The following is a 13,314-nucleotide window of genomic DNA, read 5'->3' on the forward strand; positions in this document are numbered from 1 at the left end:
GTGCCTGCCACATCCAGAGCCATCCCTGGGGGAGGATGTTGACAGGGAAACTGATCTCTGGTTGTACACCGGGGGACACTATGGCAGGAAACATAGGAAGAGATGACTCAGAAAGCCCAGGGGCACCCTTTGTGGGCCTCCTGGTGGCTACCGAATAGGAAAGAGAAAAGCCCAGCCTAAGGAGATTCAGCCACTCCGTCTTCTCAGAGTGCTATGGAGGGAGGGGCTGGGTTGGGGCTCTGGGTGCCTGAGGTACTTAAGTACAATGGGATAAGGGAGCAGTTCTCCAGTTCCCCAGTCATTGATGTGGAGGGGAAATCAAGGTCACTGTGTTGAGGGTTTGTATGGAAACACAGGCCCCGGGGCTCCTGAGGCTGCAGGCCTGCAGAGGTGATGGCCTTGTTTCACAGTGGGTTGCCAGGCTTGGATACACCTCTGGAAGGGCTAACCTATGCTCTACTCCAAAGGGAAAGGGCCCCTCACTCTCAGGGTGTCAGTCCCTAGGCTGGCTCTGCACTCAAGAGAATCAGAATGCCTTTGGGGGAAATGAAACTGGGAATTTCTCTCCTAAAACCCCCTGGTACTCCTGACTCCTGATGCTGGCACAGGGCCTTCAGGATCAATCAGAGGTCCCTGGAAATTTTGGATCTTAGCTTCTCTGTCTAGGACTTGAATTTTACAAAAATTAGGGACTCTTGAGGAAACCTTCTGCAGGAAACATAATCCAAAGGCATTTGTTTTCCAAGGTTATGGATCCATGAAGCAGAACTATATATTTATATCTATTTCTAATGTAATCAAACCTTAATGAACCCAGCTCTGGAGTTTGCAGGCAGTTGTCTATTATTTCTGGGTAAGTTCAGTAAAGGACAACCTAGCTGCACTCCCTAGAGATAGCTGGTCTTCTCTCTGTAGCACCTGCCTGGAGAGGGGAGGTGAGGGGTCTGAGTATTTTGCCCGCTCCCCACTCCCCCAAGCACCTGTTTTCCAACTCTGAAAGAAGTGTACTCCGCCTTTCTTCTAGACTGCAGAACCTGAAGCTCGCACTGCCCTGTCTGCCAAAGTGGCTTCCTACCATGCTGCTTCTTAGTGGGCAGTGGGGTAGGGACTTGGGGCTGAATGGAAATCTTGATGAGATAGCTATGAGCTGACAGATTTTCAAAAGCCCCACTAGATCTAAATGTACCACTCCCCTCCCACCCAAGATGAGAGCCTTGGCTGCACGACCTGGGTGGCTCACCCTCGTGATGGCTGAGGTTGAAGTCAGTTTCCTTCGGGTCTTCTTTACTTTCCGTAGATCTTCATCTTCATAGAACAGGTCCTAAGTGGACAGGGGATGGAATGAGGCCACGAAATCCCGGAAGCTTCTCGGGCACTTCATAGAAAAGGCCGTGGGAAGCTACCTGCCCATGCAAGGGATCATCACTGCCTTCCTGCTCTGATGAGAAGCTTTCCTCCTCTTCCTCAGAATAGTTGTCAATATCAGGAGAACGATCTGGAACAGACACATGAGTGAGACAGACTTGCCCTGGAACATCTGCCTAAGAGACTTTGATGATCAGAAGGCAGCACACATGGGCTGCAGAGAAGAGGAGGGGAGGCCCATGGCCATGGCCACACTATTTCCAGGGATCTCCAAGCTTCTCTTGCCTGGACACATCTCAGGAAGGCCTTGCTAAGCTTTCCCAGGACAGAGATCAGGGGACAGGCACCCTTGTTTCCCATGCGTCCCCAGACACTGCATATATCTCACCAGACAGCTTGGACTTGATTCCTTCATGGTCAATGGGCTGGCTGGACAGTGAATAGATCTTTATTTCTGCCACTGGCACTGAGACGTCCTTCACATTGCTGTGCAGGCCCAGCACCAGAGCGCCTTCGTGAGGGTGCTGCATCACCTGCGAGCAGAGTGGCAGTGGAAGCTCCTTCATGCAGGTCACAGGGCTGTTATTTTTATTAATACAAATGAGCGAGCAAGCCAGTGACAAGGGCATTCTGCTGACACATTTTCCTTCTCATTTCTAAGTCAACACCTACTGTACTCCTACTGCCTTCAAGCTTTTACTTTAAAACTATTGCCAAGCCGGGCAAAGTAGCGCATGCCTATTGCCCCAGCTACATGGGAGGCTAAGGAAGAAGGTCTTGAGCTCAGGAATTTGAGGCTAGCCTAGGTAATGTAGTGAGGTCCCATCTCAAACAAAACAAAACACCCAAACCAAACAGCTATCTCCAGAAGTGCCAGCCACTGGTCAGGGCCATGTACTTATAGCTGGTAATCCAAGCCTGAGACTGAAAATGGTTGTTAATCCTTAGGGACTGCATGTTAGCTTAAGTACTTCACAGACAAACTAGTTCTCAAGGCTGGTGGGGGCTCATCCTACAGGTGGTGGTCATCTGACTCTGGCAATGAGGAATAAGGGTCAGAGAACAGGGAAATGGCAGGATTTGACAAAGTGGGGAAAATGGGGTGTTGGCATTAATCCACTGACCCTCAAATCTCTCACTTTGTTATAAAACCTGAAGAGGACAGAAAGATGGGTTAGGACTATCTCACATATTCTACTAGGACACAAACTTTTCCCTATTTAATTTATTAAAGTACCAAAATAATTTTTAAAACTAATGTGCAGCAATGGTTCATGAGGCTGAGGCAAGAGGATCTTGAGTTCAAAGCTAGCTTAAGCAACTCAGCCTAAGCAACTCAGCGAAACTCTGTCTCTAAATAAAATGTTTAAAAAAAAAGGGGGGGCCTGGGGATGTGGCTCAGTAATTAAGTATCCCTAAGTGGTTCAACCCCTGGTAACAACAACAACAAAGAAAAACCTGACTTGCAGCTCCTTTCTCCTTAGATTTTGTTAGGGCTGAGGGGATACACCTGGCACACAGGAGAATTGCACAAGCAGCAAAATGCTGAAAAAAAAAAAATGGGAGCCTCCTTCTCCCTGTTGGAGAAGGGAATTAGAAATGTGGAAGGGGATAGCTGGAAAAACCCACGGCTGTGCTGGAACCGAAGCTACCATTGTGCTCATGGTGAGAGGCCAGATGTGGAAGGGACATGGTGCAGGAGTGTCTTCGAGCACACGTGTACACACACATGTGCATGCACGTGTGCAGAGGCAGCGGGAGCAACAAGGCCCATGCATGGAAGCCAGCACATCTTGGTTTTTAAATAACATTCTCCACTACAAAAAACCCAGGACTTCTCAGAGGATGAGTTCATTCCAGGGGTTGGATTAGGGAAAGAAGAAGATGAGCTTGGAATATTTTGTGCCAGAGAGAAAAGTATGTGAAAAATGAAGGGCCATATCAAAAAGGGCATGAAAGGCAGCTTTTAGGGGTTCCCACTGGCCAGATCTGAGACAAATGGAATATCAAAATAAGTAAGTATGTAGTAGCATATTAATTCCCATCAAATAAATGTCCTTTTAGGAACCCACCTGCATAACTGGTACAAATAAGTTAATCAACTGGTAAATAGGGGGAGAAGAGAATGCTCCATCTTATAACAGAAGCTAACTGGTAACACAGGAGGAAGGGTAGGATTAGATATTCACAGTTCAGCAGGCATCAAAGTACTAACCAGTTTAGGCAGGAATCATTAATAGATGCTCAAACTAGTTGGTGAAAAAGATAAGTTACATAGCCTCAAAATAACTCTACATAGAATATTTTTTGTTAATAAATACAAAATACTTACTCATTAATTTTATAGTGGAAAATCCTGGCAGATACCATCTTTGCTAAGTGATAAAATTTATTACCACCAGTCAGGGCACAAATCAACACCATGCAGCAACCCTACTTAGGTAGGTAATTCTGTCAAAACTGCACAAACAGAACCTAATCTTGAGACAATGGTAAGATAAACCTGACTGAGGAACCTGGACTCTCAAACCCAGGAGGTCATGAAAGACAAGGAATACTGGGGGACTCCACATGCTGAAGGAGGGCAAAGAGACACAGTGACAAAACACAATCTGGACTCCTAGATCAGATCTCAGGTTACTTAGACATTCAGCACCATCTGACTGGGGGCTGGGGTGAGACAGTGTCAGTGTCCTGACTGTTATGGCGGCACGGAGCTTGGGAAGGAGAGCATCTTGTTCTTAGGAAATTAACCTAGTGCACTGGTAATGTGCAATGGGGTGGCCACGCCTGCAACTTACTCTCAAATGGTTCAGAAAAGAAAGTGATACACACAAAGGGACACAGGATAATAAGGCAATGGTGGTAATAAGCTAACAAATTAAGAATCTGGGTGAATTTGGCACAGGAGAATTCTTCATATTATTCTTTATTTTTTTAAAGTTAGAACTGGACAAGGTGGAATAAGCCTGGAGTCCCAGCTACTTTGGAGTCTGAGGCAGGAGGATCACTTGAGCCCAGGAGTTTGGGGCCAGCTTGGGTAACCTAGTAAGACCCCATCTCAAACAACAACAGCCACAATCACCACCAACCACCACCACCACCACCACCACAACAAAAGAGAGAAAAAACTTGTGAAGAAGAAAGTGATAAAAAGAGGTATACCCTGAATTTCCAACAAAATAACTTACAAAGTAAAATTGAACACCTGCCCGCAGACTGGGGAAATCACATGCTGGGCATGAGCAGCTGGGCCCTGCGCATGTCCTGGCTCTCTGACCTACAGGCCAGCAGTTTAAGACTACTCTCTGCTCACCTCTGCCATGTTGATGAGTCCCACAGCCAAGGTCTTATAGCCCAAGATGGTCCGGTTCTTGTACCGCTTCCTCCTTTGCAACATGATCTGCAGCTTGTTGGCATCTCGCTTAAGGAAATGAGGGTACTAGGAGCACAAACAGAATCCAGACAGTTGCTAAGCCACCGTGTCTTGGGGGGTGCGGGGGGTTGGAGTCCCGCTACAGGACACAGCCCTCATGTGTGTGGTTTCTACCATCTGTGCAGGGGGTGGTCAGGGGAGAAAGAAGTGCTGGAGGGCTGGCTCTGCCTGGTGCCTGGCTCCCCAACAGTTCTAGGCTCCACACAGTTTCAGAACTGCCTCTTCCCTTGCCATCTGGTCAGGTGTTTTCTCCATGCTTTTCAATGTGGGCTACTGGGATTACGGTGAGAGATGTGCCAGGGGGATGAGGAAGGGGAGGATGTGGATCACAAGGGGCAACAGAAGACTGCTGGGCTATGTGCTATGGGTCACTAAGGAGAGGGGTGAGTGGGTGGCAAGGCACAGTAGGTGGCTATGGCCGTATCTAAGGCAAGGGAAGGAAGCCTGAGCTGCAGCACACGTCTCAGCAGCATAGCCTGTCTGAGCACACCACTGTGGCAGACTGAGGGACTGCTCTGCTCCTGTTGGGGAAAGCAGTTTCCAGGTTTGAGCACTGTTTGGGAACTAGACTGGCAGTGGCATGTTAGACTAAAGAGCTAGAAGATTCTTACCTGAAGAGAGAAGGTTAACTGGAGCTCTGTCTCCACCAGGCCACTAGCTGGCAGGATGATCTCGTTGGAGCGAAGTATTCTTTTTGACCCCTGAAGCCACAAAAAACAACTTCTAAAGGCTACAACATTCTCACTCCAAACATTTCACCAGTTTTAGCTGTACTTATTTGAATCAAGCCTGACACACGCAAGCCATACCTGTGCAGGGCTTTCCACTGGCTTTCCCTGCACCTGGAATGTTCTTCTTCTAAGCATACACACAGCTCTCTCCCTCTAAATCTGTGCATCTTGTCCATTGGAGCTCCCTGACCACCATGTGTAATTTGCTAATTTCCTCCATCCAGCACTCCTCACCCCTTATCTTACATTATTTATTTACTCACAGGACATTTCACCTTCCAATAGCAGCAGCCCTTGTTACTGGACTTTCACCATCCAACATGTGCTATACACATCTGCAAACATTTCTTTTTTGGGGGGTGGGAGTACCAGGGATTGAACTCAGGGCACTCATCCACTAAGCCACATCCCCAGCCCTATTTTGTATTTTATTTAGAGACAGGGGCTCAACAAGTTGCCTAGTGCCTTGATTTTACTGAGGCTGGCTTTGAATTAGTAATATTCCTGCCTCAGCCTTCCGAGCTACTGGACTTAAGGCATGAGCCACTGTGCCCAGCTGGTCTCTGGAACTTTTTACATGCTTCAAAAATTACTTAGGGTCCAAACAGCTTTGTTTACATGTCAATATTTACTATAGTATGAATTAAAGCAGATATTTTAAAATATGTATTAGTTCATTTAAAAATAACATAATGAGGGCTTGGGGTTGTGGCTCAGGGGTAGAGCGCTTGCCTAGCACGCACGAGGCCCTGGGTTCAATCCTTAGCACCACATAAAATAAATAAAATAAAATAAAGGTATTGTGTCCAACTACAACTAAAAAATAAATATTAAAAAATTAAAAATAACACAATGAACAGACTGCATATTTACCAACATGTATTTAATAAAAATATATTTTCCAAAACCAAAATAATTTTGTGAGATGGCACAGACTTTTAAATTACATTTTTATTTGGATATAATTCAAATACCATAAAATTCACCCATTTAAAGCACATAATTAACCATCAGCACTGAATCAGAACATTCTCACCACTTCACAGAGGCATTCCCCAGCCACCCACCTCTCTCCCTTGCCCTGTGCTGCCATTTTTCTACTTTCTGGTTGTAGGGCTTTTCATACATTCTATATGTACTTTCTCATTCTAGACATTTCATATAAATAGAATCATATAATATGTGGTCATTTGTAACTGGCTTCATTCACTTAGCATAATGTTTTTTTATTTTATTTTCATTTTTTTGTAGTGTAGGGGGTTCAAACTCAGGGCCTGATACATGCTAGGCAAGTTCTCTACCACTGAGCCACACCCCCAGCCTTATTTATTTATTTTGAAATAAGGTCTTGCTAAGTTGCTGAGACTGGCTTTGAACTTGTGTTCCTCCTGATAGCCTCCGGGTTTCTGGGATTACAGGTGTGTGCCACTGCAGCCAGCCCAGCTAGCATAATGTTTTGAAGGCGCATATTTGTTGAATCAAATGGATGTATCTCATTCTTTTTATTGCTAAATAATATTCCACTGTATGAAGAGACCCTATGTTACCTATCTACTCACCAGTTGATGGACTTAGGTTGTTTCCACTTTTTAGTACTGTGAATAGTGCTGCTATGGACATAGGCATATGTCTTGGGTATGACCTGGAAGTGGAATTCTAGGTAACATGGTAATATTTTGAGGAACTACCAGACTGTTTTCCCAATTGGTTGCACTACTTAACATTCCCAGTAGAAATGTATGAAGGAGAGGATATGAAGTTACATTTCTGCAAATCTTTAAAAACATTTTTTAGTTGTAGTTGGACTCAATCCCTTTATTTCTTTTATTTTAAAATATTTTTCTGCTTTATCTTTATTTATTTTATATATGGACACGATACCTTTATTTTGCTTATTTATTTATTTAATATGGTGCTGAGAATAGAACCCAGTGCATTACACATGCTAGGTAAGTGCTCTACCACTGAGCCACAACCACAGCTCCCTATTTATTTTTTTATGTGGTGCTGAGGATCAAACTCAGTAACTCCTACATGCAAGGCAAGTGCTCTACCCCTGAGCTACAGCCCTAGCCCCATGAGGTAGCCTCTTAAAGGTTAGTTGCAAAGTAGAATTGTAAACTATATCAATAAGACTTTTGCATTTATATATCAAAATCCAATCAATTAATGAAAAAAGGACATCAATGGAAAAAGTAGGAAATCTGAATAAACTCAGTGACTTAATTAATAGTACTATATTAATGATAGTTTCTTTATTTGTTTTCTTTTCTTTTTTTTTTTTTTTTTTTTGGTACCAGGGATTGAGTCTAGTGGCACTTGACCATTGAGCTATATCCCCAGCTCTTTTTCATATTTTATTTAGAGACAGGATCTCAGTGAGTTGCTTAGGGCTTTGCTAAGTTGCTGAGGCTGGTTTCAAACTTGTGATCCTCCTGCCTCAGCCTCCCAAGCCCCTGTGATTACAGGCTTGCGCCACCATGCCCAGCTATGACAATTTCTTAGTTTTGATAAATGTACTATGACAGAGAAAGATAAATATTGGGAGCAACCGGATGAGTGGTACAGAAACTTTTTGTACTAGCCACCCCCCTTTTTAAAGATGGACACAATATCTTTATTTATTTTGTTTATTTATTTTTTATGTGGTGCCGAGATGGAACCCAGTACCTCACAAGTGCAAGGCAAGTGCTCTACTGCTGAGCTATAATCCCAACCCTGCCCTGCATTTCTTTTGTACAGTGAGAATTATTTTAAAATAAAAAGTTAATAGTAAATTCCAATCAATCGATCTGTTCTTTGAATGAATCTTTATCCAGCTTGGTTTCACAGCCTCATGCATTGGTCATTTGGAAAATGCTGATTCATTCAGTTATGCAAATCCTTTGTGAGAGACAAGTGCCTTATATAATCAAGATCATTAACACCTCCTCTTTTCTCCTCACAAAGCCTTTAAGAATCTGGAAGCTGTTAGATTTACAGTGACAGAGGCAGGTTTTTTCCAAAATTATGAATTTCACTTGAAAGCTCAAATTTTATTGTTGGCAATGATCCCTGGGTGCCTCCTTGAAGCCACAGACCCACCTTGCTGGTTATTGAGATCCCTTCCAATTACTTGAGTCTCAACAACCAGTTTGAGACTTTTTTCAAGTAGAAAATAGTATCCTGTGAAAAAGCAGCAGAGTTGATAGGCATGTGTCACTGTGCTTCCCTGTGGCCTGCAAGTGTACCCTGCACACTGCCTGTTTCATCACAGTAGCACACAGATGTGCATCAAGGTTGGGTGACAGTAACTTGGCAGTTTTTACACCTTCCTAAGGGACATTCATTCCTAAGTGAAGCTGGCTTTCTCTTAATTTTGCATGTGGTGATATGATTGTTTGGATGACTGTCCCCCGCCCCCCAAAGGCTCCAGTGTTAAAGGCTTGGTTCCCTGGGGCACTACTGAGAGGTGGGTGCTCCTCCCCCTGAGCTTCATCCCTAGCCCTAGGCTCCTCAAAGTCAGGGATTTTTGCCTGACTTTGAGGAGCCTACCCACTGCCCCCAGGCTCCCACTCCTATATTCTTAGTGCTTGGAACAATATTTGGCACATAAAGAGATGCTCAGTAAGTAATTATTAAATGAATGAATAATCAAGTGACTAAATAAATGTATATGATAATATCTGTAGTTACTTTCAGTTGCTTGGAAGTAAAATAATAAAAGAAGAGTTTTTAGTGTAATTTATAGAATATTAAACATCTAATTGGGAAATAAAATAAGTAAATTTTTTTGGCAAAAGGATTTAACTGCAGAAAAGGCAAAAGCAACCACGGAATGCTGAAAACCATACCAACAGTGTATGGAGGGAAAACAACAGCTTTCAGCAAAGGAAACAACTCCTGAAAAGTGGAACACTGCCTGTGACTTAGAAATGGGGACAAAACCAGGAAAGGAGGACAAGATGCTAAAAGCTGCCCCTTCACATCATTTCTCTCTCACATTTGTTTTTTCCAACACACAGTGTCTGGGAATGCTTCACAGATTTGGAAGGACGTATAATAGGGAATCAGAATATAAGGTGGGACATGCAGGAATCCACAAAGAATGCTGGAAACAGTTCAAGTTTTCCCCAAAACAGGACCAAAAGGACCTGAGGAGCTCAATGTATGATTCCCACACTGTGAGGACCTCGGATGGGTATTTTAATGGAGCCAGTATTAGCACAATAAATTGCTGCCAACAGTTGCACCAGCTAATAGTTGGTTAGTCGGGAGTTGCCATATTTAGCTCATCATTTTTCAATGAATAAGATTCAGTAAGTACACCATCCTCAAGCTGAAGAATTCAGTCCTTACTTAATGACTGCAGAGGCACTTTGGAATCTCACTAAGCTCCAGGGAGTCATCATTAGAAAGGCTTTGTGGAGGAAGGTCTGTGCAATGGAGTTTAATGAAACAAACTGCACTCTCTGGTTTCCAGTCCCAGCTCTGCCACATGGTTATTAGCTGGCCCAGGGAAGCTCCTCCACACCGCTGCAGCTATTCCTCCTTCTTCTTTTCCTGAATTCAGGAATACTTAGAGTATGAACACTGGTGAAGTATCTGAGTTCCTTGAGAATACTGAATTAAGTGTTATTAAGTACAAGGAGTTAAATGTTATTGTCCAGAGGATAAATATCCCAGCACATGTTATACTGCCAGTTTCTTCCACCCTATGGAAAACCTCCAATGTGCCTCCTGACCCTGATGTCCTAGGACTAAGACAGAAACTGGCAACAGCCACACTAGTCATCACTGAGCAGTTCATAAAACACTCTGGCCTCTCTCAGGGGCCCTGGCAGGCAGGAAGGGCACTTGTGTGAGAAAGTAAAAGGAAAGGAGGTAAGTGCCATGCTAAGAGGCAGAACTGAGACTCAGAAGGTTGTGTGCTTAGCTGAGGAAGAGAGAGATGTGGCCCCCAGAGGCTTTCTGAAGCCCCAGTAGTGGGCAGATGGCCATCCGGCTTCCCTGGGCCTCGAGCATATACTGTCCAACTCACCTGCAGCTTCACCGCAATGACCACTGAGTTAAGATCTTTGTCCATTTCTTTTAGCATGACAAGCTTCTTCAGGGTCAAGCTGAATAGCCTAGAAAAATACAGAGAAAGAAGACCATGTCAAATACAAGGAATTTATGAGGAATTGAGTCTGATAGGAGGACCTGCTCTACCAGGAAAGAACATGAGGAAGTCACTCTCAGTCCAGAGTGTTCCCCTTCAGCAAAAACATGTCCCTTTATTTGATTTGTATACTTGAGAAGTGAACAAAGGCATGTTACTCCATTAATCTCTGTGCAAGCCCAACTACCCCAAGCCAAAGCCAACACGCTCAGGGCAGGAGGAGGGGGGTGGTGCCATTATTTGCCCGCCCAGGTCTTCCTCCACCTGCCACCTAGGCACACCTGAAGCCTTCATACATGGGAGTTTTGACAACGTGGAGATAATCCACACGAACACATCAGAGGACCACCTGGCAGGACATGATTTAAATGGTCACAAATTCACTTTCACCTGAATTTTTTTTCTAGAAAACCTTCAGGGCCACATAAGAAAACTGCCTTTGACTAAAAGTGATAGGACCACCCTCTGTCTGCTGTGGCTGCCTCCTGGCAGGGCTACCCTGTCCTCCTATAGGAGCTAGGAGGCAGATCTGGGCGCTGCTTCTCACTTCCAGTCACAGCAGCTAGAGTCTTCCTGTCATCTCCTTGGCAAGGTACCAGAGAGCAGGGACTCGTAAGGGATGCTGATGCCCAGAGACATGACAAGGCCTGGGAATCAGACTCTATTTATGTTTGCTCTCTCCCCAGCTGTGGCTCTCTGGGCCCATCTCTTGTTATTCATCCTTGCACTTGAAGTCCAGTCACCTCTTCAGCTAGCAGTGCTCCTACCAGCGAACACCTCCCCAGCCAGTAGTGGCATCCTCTGAGATCAGTCCTGCTGGTTCAGCCACAGCCACGTGGGTCCACACACTTGTCTCCCAAATCTCTCCCTCCTGCCTGCAGCATCCCAGGCTCTCCCTTCCCTTCAGAATACAGGTGTCGCCCCCTCACCCCTGCCCCGACCCCAACCAGGCTCTCCCTATGCCAAGTGGATCAGTACAGTTCACACACTGGTAACTAAGAAACACAGTTGAACCTTCATGGTTAGGAAGGAAGGGGAACAAGATGGGGATAAGCAAATGGCGACTGCATGTGCCCAGTTTTATTTCTCATTTGAGGCTGCTAATTATGAATGCTGCTGATGGGTTAGGTTTATCTCTGTTTCACAAGCAAACATTTTCCACCTCCAGACTGATCTGCTGGTGCTGAATAAACTCACTGTAAGACAAAAGCTCACAGGAGTGAAACTGGGACACATGTCCGTTACTTGCTCTGCACCTACTCCTCTGCTCTCTTATGTCTCATGGGGCTCTGGGCCAGCCTTCCTCACTCATGATATATGATATTGTAGGATAATATGGCAGAATTATGTTAGGAAGGAAGAACACATGGCAGGCCAAACAAACCTTCATACCACAGCACCCAACAAAAACAAGAACCAGGAAAGGTCTAGCACCTTAGGTAAACCAGGAAAAGTCCAGCACCTTAGGTAAGGCAACAGCTAGACTGGATGTCTTTAGTGTTGGCTGAGAGATGAAACCCAACACAGTGATTTTCTAAATATTTTTTTTTTTTTTTAGTTGTAGATGGACACAATATCTTTATGTGGTGCTAAGGATCGAACCCATGCCTCACATGTGCTAGGCAAGCGCTTTACCACTGAGCTACAATTCAGCTCCCTCCATAGTGATTTTAATACCATTGCAAACAGTATGACAAGTTTTTTTTTTTTTTTTTGTGTGTGTGTAACAGTATTGACTCAAGGGGGATCTGAGGTCTCCAACATGTTCTAATTCTCCAAAGTGAAAGAACAACCCTGTCACTCCTTAAACACCTGCCTTGCCCCAGCAGCTGCCCCACATTTCACTGACTCATTCAGCCTTCACCATGATTCCAAAGGCTGGGTATTGTGTCCATTTTACAGATAAGGATGCTGGGAAGAATTAAGAAACTTGTTCAAGGTCACATAAAAAGTACTTGAGCAGAGATGCAAACATAGACCTATCCTGGTCCAGCCCCCAATTTAAGTTTTCTCCAAAATCTCACATTTAAACACAATTTATAGAAAGACTCCTAACTGTAGTTCTGAGACTGACAGAGTCAGGAAAGCCATTGTGACTGAAGGTGTCTCAGGGTTAGGAGGCTGAACTAGGTGTCCACCCTGGGCTTCTGTCAGTCCATGTGTCACTGGCAGGAACCTTTCACGCACTTAGGATGCAGCATTCAAAGCCTGAGGGGTCCTGACACTTGACACTGATGAGATCCTACTTAGATCAGTTTTTCTACTCAGTAAACAACTTTGCACTAAAATTATGAAGACTGACAACTCCACATGTAGATGAATATGTGCAGCAACCAGAAATCCCATATGTGGCTTAATCCCATTTAAGGCACAAAATGGTATGATTACTCAAGACAGCTGCGTGGAAGTTCATGACTAGATGTTACATACACACACCTCCTCCCATGACTGCTCCTAAGAGGACCCCAGAGAAACCAAGGCACAGACCACAAAGATAGGCACAAGAAGATTCAAAGCAGTTTCACCTACAATAGCCCCCAAATAGAAAGAATCTCCACGGCCACCAACAGAAGAAAGAACAAATTAAAACATGGAATAGAAAAATAACAGAGTACTGAGGCCTGCAAGAACACGATGCTGAG

The 13,314-nt window shown here is 44.5% G+C and overlaps 1 protein-coding gene across 1 annotated transcript in view; it reads right to left on the reverse strand.

Annotated features, from left to right (window-relative positions):
- Window positions 1-13,314, reverse strand: part of Pacs1 (phosphofurin acidic cluster sorting protein 1) — a 134,688-nt gene that overhangs the window by 23,911 nt on the left and 97,463 nt on the right. The window contains exons 2-7 of the mRNA XM_026396508.2: window positions 10,553-10,640; window positions 5,413-5,502; window positions 4,682-4,807; window positions 1,754-1,898; window positions 1,404-1,495; window positions 1,241-1,321 (exon numbers count right to left, since the gene is read on the reverse strand). Of these exons, the coding sequence (XP_026252293.2) occupies window positions 1,241-1,321; window positions 1,404-1,495; window positions 1,754-1,898; window positions 4,682-4,807; window positions 5,413-5,502; window positions 10,553-10,640 (622 nt within the window). The remainder of the gene's footprint in view (window positions 1-1,240; window positions 1,322-1,403; window positions 1,496-1,753; window positions 1,899-4,681; window positions 4,808-5,412; window positions 5,503-10,552; window positions 10,641-13,314) is intronic.

This window comes from Urocitellus parryii, chromosome 4, assembly GCF_045843805.1.
Source record: "Urocitellus parryii isolate mUroPar1 chromosome 4, mUroPar1.hap1, whole genome shotgun sequence".
Lineage (NCBI taxonomy): Eukaryota > Metazoa > Chordata > Mammalia > Rodentia > Sciuridae > Urocitellus > Urocitellus parryii.